Source organism: Mus pahari, chromosome 6 (assembly GCF_900095145.1).
Source record: "Mus pahari chromosome 6, PAHARI_EIJ_v1.1, whole genome shotgun sequence".
Lineage (NCBI taxonomy): Eukaryota > Metazoa > Chordata > Mammalia > Rodentia > Muridae > Mus > Mus pahari.
In genome coordinates, this window is record NC_034595.1 from 47,120,525 (window position 1) to 47,147,890 (window position 27,366).

Sequence of the window (27,366 nt, forward strand, 5' to 3'; positions counted from 1 at the left end):
TGAAGTTAGCCTGGAGTTTTCTTTTTTACATTTTTAAAAATAGAAATCAAACCTTAAATAACTCTGCAGGCAGGATTTCCAAATGGTAGTAGTTTTAACATGTACAATAATGCCCATCTTAGAAATACTTCTCTTGATCCTTTAATTTATTCAAAACATGTTTGAGAAAAATTCCTGCTTCAGACATCAGACTACAAAATTTGATGTCAGGGGAGACTCTAAGGCCTACCTCCCACTCTTAAGCTATATAGCTGCAGAAAATTTACTCTTCTCATACATTCAGTGTCCTGACAGCCGGCAGTGAGATGGGGACAGAGCAGATGCTATTATACTCTCCATAGATGTTGTTTAGCAAACAAAGTGACAAAATATATGGTGTGTTCATAGCCCAGTGCAGAGACTACACGGTTCAAGTCAGGACAGATGTCACATTTGCCGACTATGTATGGTGATATAATTAAGAAGCTCTCTGTAATCTAGAGCATAGCTCTTCCTCAGTTCTTACGCTCAGAGAATTCAGCACAGGCCAGAGGTTAGCCTATTTCTACTCTTACATCTGTACCCTGCGGTCAGACCAGCATAATTCAATTAAACTCTTCTGATCCTCACAATAGAGTTAAAAAAAGTAGGTGAATTAATTCTGATATATCTCATTTAACTTAACAGATAAAAATATCATTTCAACATACAACTGATCTAACAATTCTTAAGGATAAAGTCCAGGATCCTAGCCATAGTAGACATGCACAATATTAATAAACTACAGCCCCCCAACTTATAATAAATTAATAGTGAGCTGCTTTGCATTCACCGTTCCTGACAGAATGACTCTTTGCTGTATATTCTGCATTTCTCACCAAACATATCATAAGTTACATAGTAGATTTCCACTGGGAATTTTTTTTTCATTTTTTTAAATGAATGCTGGAAAAGTAAAATTACACATGCAGATCATTCAAAACATGCTTCGCTTTTCAAAACACAAATTCAATGGTTTTCAATTTTAAATGTAAATTAATAAACATCAGTTTTGAATAAAGACGCCCTAACGCGCACCGTAGTGATATCGGTCCTTTGGGCTAACCTATTTTCAGAGTTAGTTACAAACAGAAATTCATTATTTCTTTTAGAGTGAAGGGGGTTCAGCCTTTGTTAAACAGCTGACAACAAGAGAGATCGTTTGATTTTCATCTGCCTCACATGGTTTTCTGTGTCTTTATCTCATCTCCCTAACTAGGTGGAAAACAAGAACAGCCTTTTACCGTTGCACAGTGCCCACACAAAGCTAGACAATCAATAAATTATTAACTAAAAGCCTTCCTGACTGTAAGAACTCAAGGTCGCTGGAAATATCAGGGTCATTGCATTGCGAAACTCCAAAGGACTGTCTCTGTGTCAGTGTCAGCCTCGGAATCCCCCAAGGTTTCAGCCGGGCCATCGCATCCAGCTGGAGCACAAAACTTAAGAAATTCTTTCTTGGAATAAAATATTTCCTTTCCTTATCCTATGACAGGAAGCAACTACAGAAATCACTTCTCTGTTTCTTTTGGAGTCTGTGCTTACATGCACATCAAAGACATATACTAAGGTCACTAAGTGAGCAAAAGGACATTTCATGGCTGCATGGTCTCTCTCTCTCTGTGTCTTTGTGAAGTTGAGACAATGCAGGCATGGAGGATGGAGCAAAAAGGTTTTCTTAAGAAAACCCCCTGTTCCCTTTAGTGTATTCCAGACTGATGGGTCTTTGTTTTCTCTCCTGTCTACCCAGGAAACTTCGTGTTGCCTCCTGGAGCTTCTCTTGGAACTGGGCTCACACCAGAAGCGGCCAGTGAGCTGGGTCTTCCTTCGGGAATTGCTGTGGCGGCCTCACTCATTGATGCCCATGCGGGAGGACTAGGTAACCTCTTCTTCCCTTCCCAGCACCGGCTCTCTGGGTTCGCTGACACGGACTGTTGCCAAGAACCCAGGCTGCTCTCCGTTAGCTCAGCAAAGGTCAAGGCTGACGAGTCAAGATGTAAGAAGGATGCATGCATAAGGCCTTCATACATGTCGGGACTTGAACAGAGTTAGAAAACTTAACCAAATACAAAATATGTTTATAAATTATTAATTTCTTAATACATCATAATATAAAATTAACCTAAATAGTTCTGTGGCTTACTGAAATTTGAAAAATTTATGTTCATGTCCATCTATAGTGTGTGATGGTAGAGCACTTTCATGTATTCATTTTTACCAATGGGACTGCAAAATATTTCTAAGCTTAATATATTTATTTAGTAAATTATTTGGCTTTTTTCATGAATTCATTTACTTGACTGAAGTCTTGATTTCATTTCCTATGTAACGTTCAAGTCTTCAGTTCTTGCATTTGCTGATTCATTTTTCCAAAACCCAACTGACCTCTTCCCACACTCTGGCAGACGCTGGAGTTAGGGGATGTAAAGCACATCCGGCCAGTGGTGGAGCTCAGTGGGAAGGCTTTGTCCAGCATGGAGAGGGTGTGGGGTTCGGTTCTCAGCACCTTAAAGCTGTCTAAGTGAAACAAAATAAAACAAAACCAAGTTCTCTTCACAATTTTTAGGAGGAAATACACAGTGAAGCAAAGAATTACAGTTACATGTGGAGACTGTGTCCTCTTCATCTCTTCTCCAGAGTCCTTCTTTCTTTTATTTTTTTGGATACTATGATTCTCAGAATCTCTCAATTTTACTCTAGTCATATATTATTCCCTAGCCTTTAGTACAAGAGCATTTGTTTCAAATGCCCTTAAAATGCTTAGGGCTTTTAATTCTTAAGGCAAATATACCAGCACAAATCTCAATACAAGACATTGAATTTTCAGAATGGAATGGTATAAAGTAGACCAGAGCAAGTCAGAACATACCAGACTGTGTCTCCCATGGTAAAGGTAAATAAATCCTGTGTTATGGACCCATGTTTCCATTTGTATGCATATACCAGGCCAAAATGAAAGTCTTATAATGGATTATAGTCACAAACCTTGAGGCATGTGTGGTGACACGTACCTGTAGTTTTAGCTGTTTAAGAGATGAGGCAAGAGTTTAGCCAGTCAGGTGGCCTAGGAAGACTCCAAATCTTAACTGCTGATTCACACTTTACTTTAGAGCAGTGAGTCTGTGGGTCTTTACCCTTTTAGGGGTTGAACGACCCTTTCCCAGGGCTGCTGGAGACCATTGGAAAACAGATATTTACATTCTGATTCACAACAGTAGCAAAACTACAGTTACAAAATAGAAATGAAAATAATGACCCGCATTGGGGGTCACCACCTCATGAGGAACTCCATTAAGAGTGGAGCATTAGGAAGGTTGAGAACCTCTGCCTTAGAGTCAAGAGGTTTTAAGGACTTGTGTATATTGTGTTTCCAGATCTCATTCCATTGTATCTCTTTCTTGGCACATATATTGTCTGCTTAGAAAGGATGGTTAAAGTCTCCGTTTACTTTACACTGCTGTACAAGAATTCCTGAGACCACAGACACCAAGAGGGTAAATTTATACTTTTTGTAGCCTGGAAGTACAAGGTCAGGACATTCGCATCTAGTAAAGGTCTGTCTGTGTTACATGGTGAGAAGACAAAAGAACATAAAAGTGGAATGGTCTGCTTTCACTGGAAGCCCCCTTCATGAATACCCAGCCCCACTGAACCGAACACCTCTTATAGCTCCCACCAGCCAACACTGTCCCAATTCAGAAGAGTGTTGTGGAGCAGAGTCATTTTCAGGTATGGAACGCTCTCCAATGTGAGGGTTGAGACAAGCTTCCTCCTTTGCAGGGAGTTCAGAGGAACAGTCAAACTTAGACGCTCTGGTAACTGGGCTTCTTTCATCACATTTATTTATTTGAAGAAATGATCACATTGCATTGTAAGTTTATGATTGATCTGATTTCTTTTCTACCAGACTGTTAACTCCTTGAGAACAAGGACATCATATTATTGATCTCATATTCCTAGTGGTGAGCCTTATATTGTGATTTTATGGGTGGCTAAGAAACGTGTTGAGTAAAGTCGAATTAAACTTCAGAGTAAAGGTTCATCTGTTTCCTGATGTGTGGTTTGGATGGCACTTATCAGCTTGAGGGCTCCATCCTTCTTCATCTTCCTGTTCTCAGGCTCTGGTCCAGAGGCAGAATAAACAAGAGTACTGCATATGTGATAATTGGGTGGTGTGCTGTGGCTCTGACCACAGGCAAGGTTGTTTTTCTTCAGCACTTCCCAGTATGAGCAGTGCTTCTGAGTAGAATGTCATGTGTTGGGCTTTTAAGTATAATCACAGACAGAACTGGAGGTGTGGACAGACATGGAGTGTTCCTGCCACACAGTCACCCTGACAGTGTAGATCACAGAGGCAGTCAGGGAAGCTTTCTTCGTTGTCTTTTGCAATTGTCCCTGGGGTGACAGTTTCAACCATTTGCCTCACCCAGGTGACAAACACTTGTCTGTGACTACTACTTGCTTCAGGGAAGTGGGCCTTGTAGTGGGGAGCTGTGGGCATTTCAGTTTCCTTGTCAGCGTCCCTGGCCTCTCTAAGGACGTGTCAAAACATACCTTCTTATTTCTGCCCAGGACACTCTGTACTTTATGAGAGGAGAAACTCCTAGAGGGCCCCAATTTATTGCCTAAATGCAGAGTTCACTGACACAAATGTTACCTCCAGAATCTTTGTCTTATGTCTTTTGTTCTAAAGCTCTCTTACATTCATTAATCAGTACGTATGGAAAGTGAGTTTGTGAAGTTCAAAGATAAGAGTAAAGTCCTGGGTTCTTAAAGGACAGAACTCAAATCTATGCTGACAGGGGGGAGGGTGGGTAAAGGGATTCTCGTTACTGATAATTCTGACCAAGTTTTATCCTTAGAGATACTTTCCCAGTCTCTTGTCCCATCACCTTGCAGCTAGCTCAGGATTTGGATATCTGGGAAGGTAAACAGGCCCCGATGCAAAACTTCCACTCGTTATCCACCTGTCATGTTGGCTTGCAGAGGAAAGCAGAGGCTTGAGAGGCCTGAGAAGCCCACTTGACCACAGATAATCAAGTGGTGCAGACCTGTCTGTTCTGGGTCTGGACCTGGAGATTATCAGCAGTGAGCAAACCACACAAGTGTCTTTCCTTCTGGAGAGATTTGTATTATTCTTTCCTGCTTTGTGTTAAAGTAGCTTTATAGTATTGATTTGAGATAGCAGGTTTCTGACCAGAGTAAATTCTTGTTCTACCTACAAATGGGCTACCTCTTAAACTTTTGTTTTCTCCTTGTTGGGAAAGATTATCAATGGCTCATCTTTTTTTCTGTGAAAACTGGTGATATTTACATTACACATACACGCACGCACACACGTACGTATATACATACATACAACCGTTAAAGCAAATGGTATACTGGTCTGCCACAGAGTAGGTACCCAATAATGAAGCCTCTCTTTTTGGTTTTCTCACCCCAGAATCAAAATACCTATTAGAAAGGGAACACCTTAGTGGATGAGTGCCTTTCTTTTGTGGATGAAAGACATTCACCTATAATTTTTATTTTTTTTTACATATTTTGTTTATGAAGTTCCCTCTCAGATGCGAAATATCTCTCAGCAGAACTTCCACTTCCTTCCCTGGAGATAGGCAGAGAAGAAGAATCTAAAGATCCGACTTGCTCTGTCTCCACAGGTGCCCTGATTTTGTCTTTCTCGTGTCCTCTAAGTGAATGTGGAATTCAGTAGTGTGAGTCGTATAGGTTCCCAGAAGCAGCCATAAGTACTGGTTGGATGAATTTAGTGCTGAGACCCCAAATGTCAATATAAGAGCCTAACTTTGTAATGGGATGCCATGCAAGCCTCTCACAAAGCTGCCCTGACAACCATGGGATGTCATATGCTTGCCTGACCTGACCAGTTATGGACCCCATATTCTGACCAGGAGGAGGGGTCAATTCTCAGCAGAAATATCTCATAGACTCTCATTCCCAAAGACAGCCTGGGAGGGGAAGATAAAGATCAAAGAGCAACACAACTCAATTCATGTGTTTTCCAGCTCTGGAAACAGAGGAGGAAGGACTTTGTGGGAATGAAAAATCAAAGATAAAAGAACATTTTGTTCTTAAGGGACTGGTTGGTGAGTTCTCCAGCAGACAGGCAGCAGATAGGAGGAGTTTTGTTTGCACTTTGTGGGGGTGGTTCTGGCCAGGACTCCTGCTGCTGGTATTTTTCTAGCTTGTAAAAATAGCATTAACTTTGTTCCAGGTCTGTTCTTGGCTCCAGCGCCCCAACTGTCCTGAAAGGAAATAACAACTTCATTTCTCTCTCAGGCCCCTCTCCTTTCAGTGGGTCCTGCCGACCAGACAGACTTCACTATCCATCAAAGCTTGACGATGCTGCCATCTTCTTATGGAAGCCTTCCCTGACTCCCAGACTTGCCACCCTCTTTTGTCTGTGTTCTTCTTGTTATTTTTGCTGGTTTGTATGTCAATGTCATCTTATTTACTCACGTGTAGGTTCTTATAGCACGCAGTCATTTCATCCTGAGTAGCTGGTGTCACAGTTAGTGATTGGGTGAATGAAAGAATGGCATTCCCTTACCAGTGGACACTTACTTCAGCTGAGGCCGCTGGCCTTGTGTAGTAGCTGCACTTGGTTCAGTACTTCAGGAACAAGCATTACGTCCCAGCAATTCTTCAGCTACACCTAAATGTCTCAGAATCTCCATAATTTCTGGTTACGCTCATATTGGCATGCTCTGGTCAAAAAATCACACATTTTGCAAGGTTGAACACAGTTCTTTGATTCTCAACATTGGATTCTCTGTCAGATGTTGCGTTGGCTTAAACTGCTCTTCTGAGTTGGGATGAAGCAAAATACGGATTTTGCATTCTCTTTTTTGTTTGTTTGTTTGTTTGTTTTTCTCATGGCAGAGGAATTTATTTAGCCAGGGAAAGTACTTCTAGTTCTTGCCTTGCTAGGACAAATCACAGTTGTTTTTGTGACAAACCATGCCAGTTACCTATCTCACCATTTTCTATATTCTGGGAGAGAGGGTGGAGAAGCGGCAGATTTCAGTAATGTGATTTGCGGAGTGTTTACTTATAGTTAACATGCACACATGTGTATGAGATGAGGAGTTTTTATAGCAAGCATTGTTATTAGCAATGGTCTGTTAAATTTCTAAACTTTAGACTGGAGAAGCACATTTCTGCCCAGTCACGCCTCATAGCATCTTTGTAGAGCAGATTTGGCCCCTTATTTGGCCATGGGAGCACCTGAGTCTCAGAGTTGAGTTATGAACAGACGTGACTTGCTATCTCACATGAAGTTCAGAAAGCAGCTCTGCACATCCTGCGCTTCCCCCTGCATTTGTCAAGCGAGCCAACAGTGGCTGGTATTCTGACTCTGTCAGAAACTACGGGGTGAAGTGGAGGCTTGTGATTAAGCCTGTCTAGCCAGATTCCGTCCCTCAGATTTATCACTGTGTGATATGGAATGAGGGGGCCGATGACTTTGTGGCTGGTCTACTTTTGAATTTGTCCCCCTAGAATATCTACCTAAGTAACAGATCTTGAGACAAGCCTTCCAGTGAGTAGCTGGTGGAGACGGGAGGTGAATGTGACAGGGCAGAAGAGTTTTGGGAAATTGCAGCCTAGTGAACAGGCAAGTAAGTGCTATAATTACAGTTATTTGTGCTAAGCATGGAAGGCTTTGGTAAAACATGAAATGCTCTCAAAATTGAGACAGGAAATTACAGAAGGATCCCTGGGCAAGTGATAGCTTGAACTGGGCTCCCAGCAGGCCATGCCGTTATCATGTCATGGGAAGTAGAATGCATTTGTTCGTTCACTTTTAAACTTTAGTTATGCTTTTCCTAATAATACATCAATAATATCGGCATCTTCAATAAGAACCACCGTTCTCAGTACATGGCCATTTCCTACCCATCTTCTAAGGCTCCAGGGCTCTGCCTGTTGCTTCACGTACTTTTCACCTTTTTATAGCAAATCCATTAGGTAACGATTAGTTCCCATGTTGTAAGGCACAAAGCAAGACTTCCAAAAATCACATAACTAGTGTCTTCCGAGCTTTGTACTTGAGATTGAGTCTGTAGTTCACATTATTTCCTCTAGGATAGTCGATCTTAAATGGGGGCTGACTTTGGGTATCCATGGTCCACTTCGTAGGATCCAGAATCACCCGAGGAGGCAGAATGATCACTGGTGTGTAGCAAAATGAAACCATAGATGTTGCCAGCCACAGTGCAACCCACACAGTGCAGTCTCTCCCAGTTGTAGATTTCACCAGCACTGTGGCTAAGAAGCCTTGCTCTGCCTCCAAGTATCCACAAGGATAATGTGTCCCATTATCAATTCAGCATATTTCTCTAAGTAAGCAAACAAAAAAAAATGGTTTTACTAATGTTGTTGGGTTTGGAGTGGAAGCCTAGAAAACTCACTTCAGATATGAAAGCGTCAAAAGAAAAGCTTTATTTTCTGAATGCTCAAGGAGGTAGCCAGTTAGGGACATGAATGGCATCCTCAAAGGAAGATTTACAACATTTGTATAAGATAGAAACACAAAGCAAGGGGGATGCAGTGAGCTATTGCATTAACTGACCATATTTTAACACAAGGGTTTAATGAAGTCACCTTGGTGACTGACTGGTTACCTGGTCCAGGTCACCTGGTTTCAGGGTCCTTGATTGGTCACCTGGTTTCAGGGTCCTTGATTGGTCACCTGGTTTCAGGGTCCNGGTCACCTGGTTTCAGGGTCCTTGATTGGTCACCTGGTTTCAGGGTCCTTGATTGGTCACCTGGTTTCAGGGTCCATGATTGGTCACCTGGTTTCAGGGTCCTTGATTTGTCACCTGGTTTCAGGGTCCTTGATTTGTCACCTGGTTTCAGGGTCCATGATTAGTCACCTGGTTTCAGGGTCCTTGATTCAGTTTTTGCAGCCAGATCCCCTCCTAGTGTTTGACTGCAATTGTATAATAATAAAGAAACAAAGGAATGAGCAAGCTGCAAGTAGAGTCAATTAAGTCAAGACAAATAGCGCAATTAAGACTTGTGTGTCTTTGATAACTGGATAACAGCCTCTTCCCTCTTTATAGCCTTTCCTGGTTAACAGGCAAACATAAACCATCTGAAGAAGCAGGAGAGGAGTTGGGTTCTGGGCCTGGGAACATGAACTTAGTTTTGATCCTGCCAGAGAGGTTGGAACTCGTTCCTGAGATGGCTGAAGTCAGGAAACTACTTCCTACCAATGTAGTACTTTTTAAAGTAATATTCTGAGACATAAACTCCTCAGAAAAAGAAGCTGGGCGATACAGGGAAACAGAAGTGGAGATTGAAGGTTCAGGACCAGCCTGGTTTCTGCAGCGGCTGCCATTTTGACATGAAGCTTCAGGGAAAGCCAGTCTTCTTCCCAGGCACACGTGCTCTCTGCCCTTCCCATGCACACGTACTCTCTGCTTCTTTCCTTTATACCCAGGTTTCCTTCTCCCCTCCTAGACAGCCCCACTCAGTCATCAGCACACAGTCAGGCTGTTAGTGCCACTATAACGTCTCCAAATCTCACTCTTCCAAGAGTATTAGTTGCCCTCTCTGGTATGTTTCTTCTGTATATATTCGACCTATTTCAGCTTTCCTTTGTACGCCTGTCATCCAGCACAAATCCATTGACATAACAACCATGAAAGGATTCTGTGGACTTATGAGTAGGAATTGCTGAATCCAGGAAGCAGGATGTTGAAAAATATAGATTTGAAATCTTCATGATGAAGACGGGAATCTGGCTTTGTGTTTACAAGATGTCACCTGGAATCCAGAGGAGCTAAAATACAGGGACACCCTAGCACTGAGGACATGGGTTCACAGCGATACTGATGTTCAACTGAGAGGTGGGCAGATGAGACCAGAGCTGAGTGTTTCATTGAATGAGCCAGGTCTAGACCCAGAGCAAGAACCGGGAGCAGCAGGGAAGCAGAAAACTCTTTCAAAGGGCAACAAAAAAAAAAAAAAAAAAAAAGAACCTCTAAAATGTCATACTTAAAGATAAAAAAAAAGTATCACGGTTAGTGAATAAAGAACAAGGAAGGAAGGAAGGAAGGAAGGAAGAAAGAAAGAAAGAAAGAAAGAAAGAAAGAAAGAAAGAAAGAAAGAAAGAAAGAAAGAAAGAGGTAGAAGGGGAGGGGATTCCAAACCACTGATAAAGCCACATGTGGAGTCTTGAGGGAGAAAGGCCATGCCAGGCCCCAAGCAGATAGAGAATGCACAGCTCAGGGAGTTTCTGGGTATGATCAGAAGCAGAGGGAAGAATGAGTTAATATGATTTCAGACTTGTGGTTTTAAGCAGCTGTATGAGTGTGGCAGGCACATAAACAGTAGAGGCATACAGCGGGCACTCGGGGGTGGAAGATTTGGGAATTTCTGTTCCCAGGCTCCAAGACTTTATTGGAGAACTATGAAGGACTGGCTTGAGCCAGGTGACCAGTCTTACCTGTAGACAGAAAGCTGGGTGCGATCCAGGCCTCAGGGCCGCAGCGGGCTCCAGCTCACCCCTCTTTAAATCTGGGGCCATGTGATTCAGTGTGTGCAGCTGTGACCCTGCTGGGAAATCATAATTTCAGCTTGCAGTTTGATTCACAAACTCCTGTTTGGATAATGAGTGATCACACAGTTTGGGAAGAAAAAGGCTACCCAAAGAGTTCCTATACCAAATTATTTGATTTTCAGATGAGAAAAACCAAGACTCACAAAAACAATGTATCACCCATGGCTATACTAGAAAATTACTGTCAGAGCTGAACTGAAAAATCTATGTGTTCTTGTTCGGCTTGGTGGGGCAGCCAGGGCCCTGCTTCATTATGTAACACCATCTCCAGATTAGGAAAACAGAAGGAGTCTTGGTATGTTATTCCATTCCTTACCTTAGATTCCATGTAATGGCTGGAGTCCACATCACAGCTGGCCATTAAATTGGTAAATGAGTTCTTCTAAGCTATACATGAATAAGTTCTTTGTTTTGTTGTTAGTATCTACAAAGTTCCAAAATGTCCCCTGCAAAGCTATCAACAATCAAAATACGTAGTGACCAGATTCCTCTGAAGAGCTCAACCTACTTGTTTTGATTTCACCAACACCTTATTGAACGCATACTCTGTGCCAAACACTTGGCTGGGGCCTTTAACAGCCACTATTATTAGCTTGGAACTGTTCTGTGAGCGTCATTGTTTTCTACATTCCATGCCCGAAGAACCTGAGCTTTATTAACTTGCTCATTGTAATGTTTTAATACACGATACAGTTAGGTCCCATGCTCAGCCCAACCCTGGCTCCTGTGAGTTTCGCCTCCTTATGTAGAGCTTATGAATACATGTGTGTCTTGCTATGTCCATGTCTTAGCTTACCTTAGCCTGTATGTACACCAGCCCACACTGTGTCTTGAACAGGGCAGTACTCCTAGTTAACTTTCTTTGGAGCCAGTGCATTTCCACATCCATTTATGAAAGAGAATGTTGAGACCTGAAGCAAGGAGATGAGTTTGATAGAGGCATTCTGAGTAGCCTACGAGTCCAGAGTTTATCATTGGATGTTTGTTAGACAAATCTAGAAGTAGAGAAGAGGGAGTAGTATTAATTCTGTTTTTAGTTACTACTATTTGTATATTTTTATGTTTTATGTTCATGACTACCATTAGTTAATAGTATTAATTTTTTATTTTTATACTAGTTTCATTTTTATACTAGTACTAGTTTTATTTGTATAGTATCTTGCCATCTTCAAACACTGGGAACAAGGAAGAATTGTTTCCTTTTAGTGGCTGAGAAAACTAATACTCCAGGAGGCAAACGGATTAACCAAAGTTAGAGAACCGGGAGGATTTGCATTCAGACAAGCACTATCTGTGTGCCCGGCCATGTCCCCATGTCTTCCTCACCACACTGTGTGCATCAAACAGGGATCAAGCTGTGCCCTGTAACTCAGTGGACTACCTTGACCCCGTGAGAGTGGAGCCTGGGTTTGCAGCAAGTTAGCTTCTCACTTATGGGTAGATGGCTGGAAAGATGAGAGGGTGTTTTCCACTGCTGAGCTTAGCAAAGCAACCAAAAGGAACACATAATTGCCCAACCCAGCTCTGACACCCACCCATTAGGGGATCCCACTGTGTTTGAGGCCTGGCCTCGAGGACTGCCTTGTGCTGTGGGCTGTTTCTCATGGCCCCGAAGCTTAACGCATTTGCTCCGTGCTGCTGCCAGTGCACTCCTGTTTACTTTTGAGACAGAGCAGCCACTGATGGTGGCAAATGCACATCTTCACCTACTGCCCCGCAGCAGCCTGCATGTGACTGTTGGCCGCTTCCTCAGACTTTCCCAGTGGGCCTGCTTCGTTCTCATGCTTTCAATTTTCTCTTAACTACTCCTTCAGATAGGCCAGTGTAGGCATACACTGTCTGAGTAAAGAGAAAGAGCTTTTGAAATTCCCCATTCTGCTTCAGTGCCTTGTAAGAAGCTAAGGAAGATTGTTAGAATAGAGAGAAACCTCTCTAGACACCAGTTCTATCACCCACCGGCACTTAACTTCCCATAGTGCTGATCTGTATGTGCTACTGTGAGTCTGATAGAAGACTCTGGCTCTGAAGCCAGTGGGGATTAAAAGTTTAGAGGGAACACAGCAGAGTAGTAAAGGACTCACAACTACCAAAGCCCTGAGTCTACAGGCAGGTGTTGGGCTCCTAGGAAATCATTTAACATTTCATGCCTTATTTTTGCCACCCGTGAAATGGAGCAGTACAGTAGCTACCATGTGGCGATGTTTAAAGATTATGTGCACATGCGGCCAATGTAGAGGGCAGAGGTGCATGCAAAGCAAAGTGGGAATAGGTCATACACTGTTGCTCTGGAAGTGATGAACTCGGGGGTGAATTCACTGGCTTGGCTGTAATAAATTAAGCAAAATGTCTCCTAGGATGAAAGTGGGATCTGCATGTCACGAAGCAGGAGCAGCATGTGCTAGCACGGGTCTGGAAATATTAAAAGGCCTGCTGTAGATAAGGTGTGTGTCAACATGGCAAGCTTCCATTGTGCTTGAGAGACAAGCAGAATGAGGCAGCCTGGACGATAGCATGGGCTGAGCTATGCAGCCAAGGCCTGGGGTCATATCACTTCACTGAGTGTAGCTGCTCTGTGCCCCTGATTCTCCTTCTATCCGTGGGGTTAAGAAGACTACTTCCTGGGGTGACTGTACCGACCCCTCTCCTAACACACTGGGGCGGGAGTGTCAGCAGGATTAGCCATGCCAGTCTGTGGAAATGTCAGTCTGCATGTGCAAAACCTGGAATTCTAAACCAAAGAGGTTGGATGTTAAAACAAACCCGAATCAGCTGTTTCAGTAGTCCCTGCAGTGTTGATTGTGATATGTGGAATGTTCTGCATGAAGTGTGTGTGTGTCTGTGGAGGTGCAACTATACATTCTAGCATCAGCAATGAGACTGAAGGCAGTGGTTAAAGCAGTCAAAAGGTTACCATCTCATTTAACCTCAGAGCAAAATGCACTGATGCGGAGTAGCAGATCTGACAGGCTCTGAATGTAGAAATGACCATCCCAGCCAATGCTTAGTGCCTGAGACTTGCAGCATCCCCAACCAGTCTGCAGGATGGTGCCTTGCCAGGATGCTCAGTGTCCATGTCTCTCACCTCAAGCACTCAACAGTCCTGTTTCTAGATGCCTCACCTGAGAGTGGGCAGTGCTGACCCTTACCACCTGCATTGCCACGCCTGATCCCACACGCTGTCTCTTGGGGAAAGAACTTTCTCTGTCCCTTTTTCTTTCCCCTTTAGTTCCTCTCCCTACTTTCTCCTACTGTTCTTGAAATCCAAACAGAAATGTAGAGATGGTTCATGGTTGCAGTTGTGTGTGCTGGTGCCTGGACTCATACTTAATGTTCTCATCTTTATTTTGTGGGTGACAGTGACAAATTACTCCCCACCACCACCATGACTTCCTCCGCCCTCTGCTTTACTTAGAAATTACTATTTACTGGAGACAGAGACTGGAAAATGCCTGAAGGGACAGCAGGAGAATCAGTTATTTAGATAACTCCCAATTAGTCACAGTAAATGAATTCACAATATGGGTAAGAAAAGGAGAGAGAATATTTTTACTCAGGACCAGATCGACTCACAGGAGTTTATCTGATTTCTAGCTTTATTTATTCATTATAATGTTTTCCACACTTGAGTACATGTCTGGTCACCTGTTACATTTGAATATATAATGTCTCCCACTGGTTCAGATTTTAAAAGCTTAGTCACTGGAGGGTGGTGGTATTTAAGGAGGTCTGGAATTTTCCTGAGATGGGGCCTACTAGGCTCCTTGGTTAGTTCATCAGGGGCATATTATTCTTGCCTGCTTCCTGTCTTACTCTCTATTTCCTGGCCCACCTCAAAGAGAACTGAGCTGCCCTACCATGGGCTCCCTACAATGACAGATTAAACACCATAAAACAATGAGCCAAAATAAATCTATCTTCTTTTAGGTTGCCGGTGCCAGTAATTTGGTCAGAGAGAGAAACATAATTAATATAACATCCAAGTAGTTTACAGTACAGGTCAGTGGCTTGCCTTGCACTCCAGAACAGCTTGTGAACAATGGTTGAACTGGGGCCTTGTTATCTTCCAGTGTCAACCCCCATATGAACCTAACAGTCTTCACCCAGGTACCTTAAAAGGCAGCTAGAGAGGTGGAGCCAGCTGCAGTTATCTCCATAGAAGTGCGTATATCCCGAAGGGACAATAATTATACCAGGTGACAGGAAGATTGCATTCGGATAGCTGTGCTTCAGAAGTGGAGAATGAAGAGGTCTTCTGTCTTTTGCACTTATGTGATCTTGGCACCCTGTCAGTGACAGCAAGCCCAGGGGCCATGGCAGGCCTTGCTGAGGCACTACAAAGTAGTCAGCTTCAAACAAGCCCATGTTAAACAACTTATCAGTATTTGATATTTTAAAATATATACATAAGCCTAAATAATTGTTGAGGGTTTTCTGATTTGTTTTGTTTTTGTCTTTTAATCTTTAATCAAAGTCTCTCTTCTCTTGTCTTAAGAGGATGTGTTATAATGATGATCCATTTTGTTACAGGTTCCTGTGCTGTATTTAGCTTAGGAAGTTAAAAGTGTGTCAGTCTGTGACTCCCCACCCCCATGAAGCCCTGCAGGGCCATCTCCTACCACTATTGTTAATATGAGTAAAAAATCCCCACACCTTCTATAAACAGGGCTCTCACAGCTGAAACTTGTAAAGAAAAACCCACACAACTCGATTCTGTGAAATACATCAAATATCCCCAAATAATATGACTCTTCAGATGAGTTCATAGATACTTACTGCTGTCCTGTAAGGTAATATTATTGCCCAGACTAATGCATATGACCCAATAATTCTTTCCACTTGTATATATTCCCAATAGTAAGTATAACACATAGACAATAATATTTAAACACCTAAATACACAGTGGCATTCCTGTGTTCTCCTCCAGTGCACTGTGAGCTTCTTCTGGGCAGTGGTATCTGTTTATAGTCTTCTCTTAAGCCCAGTAATGACTTCAGTAAGTGAATGAATAAATACATTCATGAATAAGTTTTCACAGCAGCATGATAAATACTGGGACATTTAAGGTGGCAAGCACAAAAATTCAAAACATTTAGACACATAGAATAAAATGACAAAAATATGCTTGTTGATGATTGCTGGTCTAACAGAATGTGCTGAAGAGGCCTAGGTATAATCTATTCCCAGCTTGCTCAAAGGCCACCATTCCAATGAGAACTCCCTCATTATCAGTCACCATGCTCCCTCTGGGAAATGGGAAGAGTCAGCATTCTCTGAACGGAATGCAGGCCAAAGGGTGTTTTTTCCACAAAAAGCAGTAGAAGGCAGAGGATTCTGGTCAAAGAGAATAATAAGAGAACAGATGTAGAAGTGGGTTTGGCACTGCCCTTAGCCCTGTGCAAGAGATTCTGTCCTATAAACTACAAAGATCAAAGAAGACAGATTGTGAGCACTGAGGACCATGTAGAAAGGTTGGCTTTTCCCTCTCTCCTCTCCTCACAATCTTGGCAAGTCGAGGGTGTTGTTAAGAGTCTCTTATGTAATTTGGCTTCCTATATATTTATGTTTGGTTTGGTTTGGTTTGTTTGTTTGTTTGCTTGGAGACAGGCTCTAACTCCATGTTATCCTGGAACTCAGCCTGTAGTCTAGATTACAATTCTGCCTTAATCCTCTCAGGGGTGGGGTTAGAGTTTTGAGTTTCCATACTCAGAGAATGCTTCAAATATGAAGATGTCACATAAATACACACATGTACATATATCACCCACACTCAGAAAATGCTTCATATGCTACACACACACACACACACACACACACACACACACACACACATCAAACCCAAAAGGGGGTTTCTTGACATAAGCTGTTGTAATCTGTCCTGAAAAGAAGACAGGGATTTTGACATCTACTTACCACAGATCTATGGGTTGAGTAAGAATTATTTAAGATTTGGATGTTCTTTTTACTCTTCTGGCTCCTTCAGTTTGACTGTTACTAGACTAAATATGTAAAATTATCTTCCCTTTTCATCTGAAATGGATTTTCTGTTATGCTTTACAGAAGGTAATGACAAGTTGTCATGGTGACTCCAAGCCCTGGTTTCATTCCTATCTGTTGTCACTCACCCAGAGAGTGAATCCCCTTAAAGTTGAGCTCTGAATCCTGAAGTTAAATCAGCAAATGAAAGTGACTTTCAGAACCTGAGAAAATTCCTACTGAAGAATTTACACATTACAGGAACATCTATGGGCCATTCTTGGGCTTAGCAGTTTATGTAAATCATGCTGTTTTTCAGTGAGGCATACTGTAACTAGGCACTAGTCCTCTGTAAATAGAAAGCAGTGTGCTGGCCATAGATGTGAGTATACATGCATCTATTTCCTTTACCTCAAGGACAGGAGGGATTGCTGTGAGCATTGTCAACTAAAAGTATGTGGGGAGTGTTATAGGGGTCTAACTTCATCTTGCCTGATCAGGACAGCCAGACTCCACTTCCCTTGACAAAATTGGTGTTGTACTTGCACCTAAAGGTGATGAAGAGTGATAATAAGATGAGGTGGTTTTGTTGGGAGGTAAGGAGCAGGATAGGGAGTGGGGATGGGTGGGCGTGTGCCAACCTGCCCTGCTACCCCAAAGCACAGACCCACTGAGTATTTCACAACAGCTGTGCTGTTAAGTGTGAGTGTTGATGTGGGGCCAGGGGGATACACAGGTGAGGAAAATATTTGAGGTGTTTGCATGTAATTTTCAAAATTTTGGTATTTTTATTCTTGAGGTAAGAGCTCTTAAACAGCCGGGTGTGGTGGCGCACGCCTTTAATCCCAGCACTTGGGAGGCAGAGGTAGGCAGATTTCTGAGTTCAAGGCCAGCCTGGTCTACAGAGTGAGTTCCAGGACTGCCAGGGCTATACAGAGAAACCCTGTCTCGAAAAACAAACAAACAAACAAAAAGCAAAAAACAAAAAAAAGAGCTCTTAAACAAAGAATTGGAAGGCAAGGAGGTCAGCATGTCAGAGGAGAGCTGAGTAGGGAGTATTGAAGGCTGAAACTGATGCAGCATCACAGAGGTAGAGAGGAGGAAGGCGTGGAAAGTTATAAAAGATGCTGAAGATGAGTTATGACCATCATCAGGGTCATGAAAAGATATAGATATTCTTCTCTGTAGCAGGAACAATCAAATGATTGTCTTTGACAGAAAGAATCAGAGGCTTATAGGGTCATCCAGATTTAAATTTAAATCTCAGGCTTATTGTTACCAGTAAGGTGACCCCACAGGATGCTTTGTTAAGTCCTGCTTTGCATAGGTCAGAAGGTGAAGATCATGGATTATGCTTTCTTTCATTCATATATACAAACATATTTTTGTACATTTTTAGCATACAAACATATGCAAAAAAATTTTCCTGCTCTTAAAATACTGTTATTGGAATAGGGGTGATCGTAAATACAAAGTACTTTTTTTATATCCATTGGTGAATTTATTGAGCATCTTTGTTTCTGATTATGATTAGGCTGTCCTCCAATACCTATTAATCAAAAAAGTTGTGTAAAATTTAACATACACACAGAGAGATAATGCTTCACACACACACACACACACACACACACACACAGAGAGAGAGAGAGAGAGAGAGAGAGAGAGAGAGAGAGAGAGAGAGAGAGAGTTAAAAGGCTTGAAGAGCTGCTTATTAAAGGACTTGAACAACAAAGACCAGAAAAGAGCCTAGAGCTGAGTTCGACATTTCTAGACCTCTGCATTCATCATTTGGTGGTTAGTTCACAGGTTTAAAAAAACTAAACACTCATCTGGGGAGGCTCTGATTGGAAGATGAAAATTTGAATGTATGGCTCGAGAACAAAGAAAAATATTAGAAACTCTTTGCTTTTAGTTGGGACCCAGGTTAAAGGTAAACTAGCCAGCAATGATTTTAAGGGCTAAACTCCAACTCAGAATGGACTCAATTGCAGATTATATTTAATCTGTCCCCACTTTGGCTAACTTCAATAAACAAAATCCCATCCTTCCTAGAGGTCATTTAGAAAGACAAAGACTCAAACTTATTGCGAAAGGTTACATATGCGTTATAGACATTCAATGAAAATAACATAATACTATAACATATGAGGATTTTCAAAATTCAGACTTAGAAAGAACTATGCAGATATTGTTAGTAGGAGGCATGGTAAACTAGACATTGAAATATCTCTAGTAAATGTGTTTTGTCAACTTAAGAATGATGTGGAGGGTTTAGCAGAAGACTGGGGGCTATGTGAAGAAGTGGGAATTTTGAAAGTGAATATGCAAATTGTGGAGATTAAGGAGACTTGGGGTGGGCATCTCATGACTACTGGGAGAGGAAATCTTGCTAGGGAATAGGCCTCCTGATTGGTTATCTAATACCATTAAGTTTTCAGCCCTGAAATACATGTATGCTAGCAACATTAAATAGAGAGTTTGTATTTATGTATCTCTGCATACATATTATACATTAAAGTAATAAAAGAGGCTATGTATTTAACAGTGGTGAAGAGGAAGACATGGGGAGGAGTTATGAAATGGATTGACTGGAGAAAGATAAGGTGAAATGGTATAACTGGTTTTTTAATTAAAAATTTCAAAATTCTAAGAGAATAAATAGAATATAAAAAACAATACGCAATGTAGCATCAAAAAACAATGAGTGAAAGATAACAGATCAGAGCAAAGGTTATCCACATTGCAACGTAATGTTCAGAAGGATGTATAACACATGAAATACACAGAGAAATATGAGGGAAGAAGAGAAGCAAGACACTCTAAGCAATTTAGATGGATGCCGAGTGAGAGGCTAGAAATAAAGTGGGAGGTATATTTAAGAGATAATAACCAACAGTCTTCTCAATTTGCTTAGAGTTGTTGCACCTTCAAAATATCAATCAATGTAATTTCTTATTAAAAGAAAAATCAATACATTAATAGTTGTTTAAAAGAAGTTTTTGATAAAGCTCAGTACATACTCAGGACATGAAAATGTCTTGTCTAAGTAAAAACAGAAATTCTTTATTCTGATTAAGGATATTTACAGAGAAATATCTTAAGGTGTCTGCATTCTGAAAACATTATAATATTTCTACTATATATCATGATGAAATCCTAGCCAATGCAACAAGTTAAGAATATAATTAAAAATATGAATTTTAGAAGGAAAGCTGACTTCATCTACAATAATTATATGCATTTAGAAAATCAAAGGAGTCTACAAATAAATTAACATTTAACAAGATAGTAACTTAACAGGGTTACTACTGCAAAAGAACCTAAAACTCAGTTTTATATCTAGGATCAGAAACAGCTGCTTAGAAAATGATGCACCTTCAACAGCATGAGTCACAGTAAGATCAAATACCTGGAGGTGACAATGAGAAAGGCATGGATGAAAGGGGCTCCAAAGCATTAGTGACTGTAAATATGTCTTAATTAGGTATTGGAAGATTCAATGGTAAATGTTCAAGTGTTCTATAGATTCAGTGTGGACCAATTGAGATTGTAGCAAATTTGTGTGTAAAGAGCTGGAGATTTGGAAGTGATTCGAAGTCTTACATGGAAAGAGATCATGGTAAAACAGCCTTAAAAATAAACATGAAACTGGCAAGCATCACAATTTCCACAGAACAGCTGAGAATAGGGTGCCTAGGAGTCTAGAACCAAACACCTACACATGAGCAGTTCCTATATTACAGGGCTGACCCTATAGCGCTATGACTAGGGGGTGGCATTTTAATTCAAATAGTGATGATTGGGTATCAACATAGAAAAATTAATTTTGTCACCTTATCCATGTGTAACATGAAAATAAATTCCACATGGATTACATACCTAAAAATGATGTGTGAAATAAAAGGAATTAAGTAATGGAAGATGATCTTTATGACCCTGAGATCAGCAGATACTCCTTAATAAGACCCCCAAATAGGCTATATTAAAATTATGAACTTTCATAATTTTAACATCTGTATTAAAATCTCCCTTTGTTTATAAATCACAATTATGAGTTAAAAGGATCAAAATGCAAGATTCAAATGTCAGTTCCTGTAACATAGGACTTGTATGTAAACAGTTTCTGTGGATCAGTTAAACATGCTAACTGGAAATGGTTTAAAAGATACTGAGAGTGCTGGAGATTGATCATTGATTTAGAGCACTACACACTCTTCCTCGGGCCTTGGGTTCCTTCTGCACCACCACATGGCAGCTCACAACCATCAGTAATTCCAGTCCAGGGAGTCTGACCCCAACTTCTGGCCTCTGCAGTTAGAAGACGTGCAATCAATGCATAAATTTATCTGCAGTTGTAACACCCATGCATATAAAAAAATAAAATGATTTTCAAATTAAGAGATTATATGTACTGACCTGCCACAGTGGGCACTAGAAGCTAACATACATGTTAGGAAGAGGGTAGGGTATGGATGAGGAGATGCCCAGGCGAGCCTTAAGGGATGAGTCCCCTTGACAGCAGTGTCCTGCTGTCCTACCTACTATAGGACCAGTGTTGTTAGGAGCCCTGTAGCAAGTTCCACATCTGCCTCCTCCTCCCCCTCTCACATGATGGACATCTGAAGTATCTTCCTCCAAAGAACAAAGAAACAGGACTAACCTAGTCACAGTCTAACCTAGTCACAGTCTAACCTAGTCACAGTCTAACCTAGTCACAGTCTAGGTTTGCGTTGGTGGTCTTTAAGGTGGTTGAATGTGATCTTTTAAAAATCATTTAACATTTTCTTCACTTACAAAAGCTGGGCAGTGGTGCCGCACACCTTTAATCCCTGTATTTGGGAGGCAGGCGGATTTCTGAATTTGAGGCCAGCCTGGTCTACAGAGTGAGTTCCAGGACAGCCAGGGCTACACAGAGAAACCCTGTCTCGAAAAANCAAAAAAAAAAAAAAGAAAAGAAAGGAAAAGGAAAGGAAAGGAAAGGGAAGGAAGGAAGGAAGGAAGGAAGAAAGAAAGAAAAAGAAAGAAAGAAAGAAAGAAAGAAAGAAAGAAAGAAAGAAAGAAAGAAAAGGGGGGATTCTGAACCTAATATCTCCCTTTGTTTATAAATCACGATTATCAGTCTTGCAAGGTGGGAGCAGAAAGTCATACTCATCTGACAGAAACACCAAGTCCAGAAGGGGAAACAGCCAAAGATGAGTGAAGCAGAATATGGATATGCAACATGTATCCAAGAAAAATATGAACCCAGAAGCCGTGCACAAAATAGACAGACACCGTTCCACCACCACCGTCCCTGAGAGTTGCATAGGATGATCCCTGGAGCCGGGCTGCTGACCTCGGACCCTGTGCCTTCACATTCTCTCTTTGCCATCACTGTTAATTGCTTTACCCACTGGGTACGCTTTCATCTCCGAGATGAAGCACCCTAACAGCAGTAGTGAGGATTGGATAACTTCATGTCCATAAAGCCCTTGAACCTGTAGCTGACACAGGGAAATAGCACACACAAGTGCCAGCTGTAGTGGAAGTGATGGTAGTGTCGCTGGCTATGTGGTGGTGGCAGTGCAGATGAGGATGACAGTGGTAGTAGTGAGGGCTACAGCAAGGAAACAGGTTTTTTTTCTGTAGTACTAGACCTGAGAAGATGATAGGTCTTGTCCTCAGGTCTAAGGCTAGAGGTGCTCAGAAATACTGACGGCAAACCATGTTGCATTCGAGATATCTGCACCTACAGGAAGCCTGGTTTGAGAGTCTCTTGAAGGCACTCAGTCTAGCTCTGCAGAGGGATGAAAGCCTGGGGCTGGGTGGTGGGAACTCATAGAAGATAGCAGTTATACTTCTGAAAGCATTGTTTCCCTGCTGCTGGGCTCAGGAAATGGGTTTGGAGTTAAAGCTTGGACAGATAAGGAGAGATACGCATCAGGGCCTAAGGCCCGACATGAAGCAGTGCCCTTCTGTGGAGATAAGTCTTCTTTCCAATTTTATTTTTCATTTTTAAATCATCATCACCATTTTACAGAAAAGACCAGGCTCAGGAACATCACTTATGCCTAAAAGGAGACTTGATGGTAGTCGTATCGAGATTTCCCCCGCAGACCCAGTTACCCCTTTGTCTGGTCCTCGTTGCTTGTGGAGCCAGGAAGGGTGCAGGGCAAGAAGAGGAGGTGAGCAACTTGAGCAGGTACAGGGGGTGGAGGATCAGGGACGGCCAGCTCTCCGGAGTCTGCCTTCCCTTGCTGGGCTTGAGACTTGCCAGTGCTTTCCTTTGGAGACTTTCAATAACGCACTTTTCCCGCCCCCTTTCAGCACTGTTTATTTACCTAAGCCTTTATTCCTTTTGAACCTCTTTCAGCCACATGTCCTTCATTTTGCTACAACCCTGGGTCTTTATCCAAGCAGAGCCAGCTCAGCCGATCCACATGCCACTTCATTCACAGCCCCACTCTTACTGGGAAGGGTCACCATTCACTCCCACCCCCAGTCTCCTGGGAACGGGGAAGTAGGGCTAGAATCAGAATCCAGCTTCAGGATCTGTTTTTCTTTTCAGTCCCTTTGTTGTCTGAAGTTTGAGGCCAGGAGTGATTAATCAGTCTAGGTGCAGTGGAACCTTTGACACTCTCCAGGGGAACTCCAGGCATTATGGAAACCTGGCCTGGTTTTGGCTCTTAGTCTGAATTCCAAGCTTTGGTCTGTCAATGTTCAACTAACCCCACAAAACCTCTAGAAGCTTCCAAAGGACTGAAATCCATACCAAGGGAAGAGGTATAGTCAGAAGTCAGAGAGAGGAGAACTAGCTTGCAAATTAAGGTCGTTTTCTTTGACATTTCAGCCCTCTTCCCTTCTTAGCTAAGCCTCCCCATGTCCACTTGGGGTCTCCCGAAGTGTCTTGGGGAACTTCGTCAGAACTGCTGGTTCCTTATTCCATCTGCAGGAAGACAATTTTCAGATAATCCTATAAATGAAACTGTCCACCAACAAGAGAAATTTGCTAATGAAAACCAATGCCTGCTTTCCTCAGAAGAAAATATTAATAGTTCCTATGTCACAGGTCCAGACCGTGTGCCTCACACAGCGATAGGGTTTACCAAGGACTGAGGCAGGTCACATGAAGATGTGGAAAGAATATCTTTTCCTCATTGCTACCTTGGGCTTGGTTTCCTGTAAGTTTTGTGTGGCCTGAGAGCTCTCCTAAGTCCATGAAGACCGAAAAGAAAGTTTCTTGAGTGCTTTAGGTGGAGGTTGGACAGAGAATACTGGGAAGTTTGAGCAGGCAGGAAATGTAGCCCGGCAGTTCTGAACTAGAGGCAGCTTAGTGAGGCCTCTGTTCAGATGGTTCTCACAGAGGCTTTCTCCCTAGACAGAAGGATGTGGCTGACCTGTTGAAGGGAAGTTAGCACATGAAGGTCTTACAACCTGCTTCAAGGTCAGGGTCAGAAAACCCAAGGCTTTTTTCCCTGTTTCAGAGGAGATGAAAGTAGGACTGTTTCTGGCTCCTGTGGGTTTTCTCCAGTACCTTCAGCACAAAATATTGAGGACTTCAGTGCACCATATATGGAGACAGCATTTACTATTCCACACCAACCAAAAATATTGGAGATGATGACCTAATAAAGTAGAGACGGCAGAATTCCTATCCTATAGCTAAGAAACCTGGGGCTCAAAGAGGTGACTCTGTATAGGAGCTATCCTAGAAAACAGAGTAAAACTGGGAATCAGGGTTCGAGCTGAATGACATCAGACCAAGAACAACCGAGTTCTGCAGAATACAGGTCCCTCTGCTTCCGAGAGTAACTCAGTAGGCTCCTAAAGCAACTGTTCCCTCACTTGTGCCTTGGCTTAATAGCTCCTGTATAAAAGTCTACAGAAAATGCCTGTCTTCCTCAGAATCTCCCCTGCTAACGGGCATACTTCTTCCTCACGTCATTTGCCTTTGGAGGCCCCCTGGCTCTCCCGGATAGGTCAAGTCTGAAGGTCCCACCTCCCCTGAGACTTAGCTCATTGGCTGCTTGTTTTGTCAGTATCTCCTGGTGTATCTGCCCCCCTTCCCCCCAGTAAACAGGAATCTTATAGAATAAAGGAGACAACTTCTATCTTTAGTTTTCTACCACTTGATAGTGGATGTCTGGCATATTATAGGGATCGATAAGTTGTATTTATAAGATGTTAACAAGCAACTGTGTGTGATTTAGAGTTTCAGTTTTGAATCTATTTATAGACATATTCCATTGTAAACATTTGTGATACTTGGGCCAATTCTCATATTTTTTTTAATTAAAAAAAAAAGGAAGTTTTGAGGGTTAACATGGGTAGAATTAGATTTCAACTTGACACTTCACTGTGCATGACTCCTGTAAGTCTTTTATGAATGTATGAATAATTTGGTACCTGCCGTCTGGATGTGCTGTTGAGGTCAGAAAATAATGAAACTTTTGCTTTTTCTTAACTGGGGATTTTGCTCGGATTATTTAAGTTTCATATTTCCTAGGTATGACATTCTAGCCAGCCTTGGAGATTTGATCTCTCTTCCTAGAGGTAAAGGACAAAGGAATAAGACACAGTTACCTGAGCGGCTGTTCTTTGTTTTCAGTTTCCTCATTCTCCATTAGATCTTCGTATTGGTTTCCTATTAATTCAAATTATGGAAGAGTCTGTCATTAAGACAAAAATAATCAATTGACAGATATTGATAGCAAACTGAATTGTAGTTTGAATGATACTTTGTGTAATTGTGACTTTGTAGATATGAACACATTTTTAAATTACTCTTACTAATGTTTACAACAGTAGTCTGAATTGTGGCACATCTTCCTTATCCCCCACTCCATTATTCTGTCATGAACTGTATATGAAGGACAGAAAGCAGGTGTTCTTGTCCATTTGCCTAAGATAGAGTAAACCTGGCAATGCATATACCAAACCAAAGCAAGTGTGTGAGCTGCCCTGCTAAGTCATGTGTCCAACACTAGAAGTACAGAGCAACTGTGGTAGTGGGAAGAACGATCAATGTATGGAGGAAACTCTCCACACATTCTTCAACTCATGGAATCTTCTTATAAGCCCACGGGCTACTGACTATTATCTTTATAATCTAATACTCCAGGAAACCGAGGCATAAGAAGGATATGAGATTTCACTCACTTGCCAGACTTGAAGCAAAGCCATCCAATCCCAAAGCACCTTCTTAATCCCCCAGATATCTACTAAATGCCCATCCACAAGACTAGCTGGCTTCGGGCCCTGGAGAAGGTGAGAGAGTAGGGGTGGGGTGATGGTAGTGTCAAGGTGTGTGACATCTCCCTAGGCTTAAATCCCAGCACTTTTCAAAAATTGAACTTTATGAGGACTTTGTAGTACATGAGTATTGTTCTATTCCCTTGTTTAATTCCCTTGTTTAATTACTATTGTCCATATATGTGTGTGTGTGTGTGTGTGTGTGTGTGTGTGTATTACATAGTACATAATACACACACATAAACAGGCTTAAACCTCCTGAACCCATTTTGTATAGCTCTTATGTGCTTGAACATAGGACTCCTTTTAAGGTAAATGTAGTTTAGGATTTGTTTTGAGTGATTCTAGAGCACACTTCTTTTAAAGCTGAGACAGTGCTTTAGGAACACTATGACTTTAGATGCTATTGTGCTTCATCTCAGCATCCATTGGTACCCAAGTTAACCCTGCAGGCTTGCTCTAGTGGCATAGTGACAGCAAATTATGAAAGACAATTTATTCAACTATGTCCTTTGGGACTATTGTGAGTTACTACAAGGAGAGAGGTTTTGTGGTTGTGGTTGTTGTTGTTTGTAAGCACTATGAATTAGTGTAGAGTGGGACTAGGTGAGAGCCAGATAAACCTGGATTTGCCACCCCCACTCCTGTTGTAATAGTGATGACCTTGGAAAAATTAATTTCAAGTTTTTTTTCCCCTCATGTTGTGAAGATGGCTCAGCAGTTAAGAGCATATGCCGCCTTTGTAGATTACAGGAGTTCATGTTGTAGCATCCACATCAGGCTCCTCACACATCCCTGTAACACTACCTCCAGAGGAACTGTGGCCCTGATGGGGTTTCCACATACACCTGCATGCTTGTGGGATCTCTCTTCTCTCTCTCTTCTCTCTTCTCTCTTCTCTCCTCTCTCCTCTCTCCTCTCTCCTCTCTCCTCTCTCCTCTCTCTCTCTCTCTCTCTCTCTCTCTCTCTCTCTCTCTCTCTCTCTCTCTCTTCTCCCTCTCCCCTTATAATTAAAAATAAAGTAAATCTTAAAAGAAAACCTTCCTATTCCCACTGTTTGTAGACTTGTGTGGCAATAATCATCATGCAGTTTCTGTTATGCATAAAACAATCTTCTAATAATCAAGTGTGATTTCTAGCGATTTTTAAAAGGTAAGGTAAATCATATAATTGTGTATGACTAATCTCTTCATTAACATAACATTTCAGAATACTTGTCCATGATAAATGTGCTATTGTCATCTAAAAAATACCTTAAGAAACACACACACACACACACACACACACACACATCTTGTTCCCACAATTCATCCATTAATCCAGATACCACAGAAAAAGATTATAAACCCCTACATGGTAAAAACAATACAATTATTACATGCTAATTGAAGGACAGGTTACCTGGCTCCCAGCTTGTTCATCATGTAGCAGAAAAAGATAGATGTGCCAATAAACAAATTAAGAGATAAAGTGATAGAGGCTCAGAGTCAGCTCCTTGAGTACAAAAGATGTTCTGACTGAATGTTATGCTTGGCAAAACAGAGGGACATGATCCAGA

General features: G+C 41.8%; 1 protein-coding gene across 9 annotated transcripts in view; it reads left to right on the forward strand.

Annotated features, from left to right (window-relative positions):
- Fggy (FGGY carbohydrate kinase domain containing) overlaps positions 1-27,366 on the forward strand; it is a 379,357-nt gene that overhangs the window by 183,986 nt on the left and 168,005 nt on the right. For all 9 annotated transcript variants that reach the window (XM_021199715.1, XM_021199716.1, XM_029540042.1 and 6 more), the window contains one exon: positions 1,769-1,897. In XM_021199715.1, the coding sequence (XP_021055374.1) occupies positions 1,769-1,897 (129 nt within the window). The remainder of the gene's footprint in view (positions 1-1,768; positions 1,898-27,366) is intronic.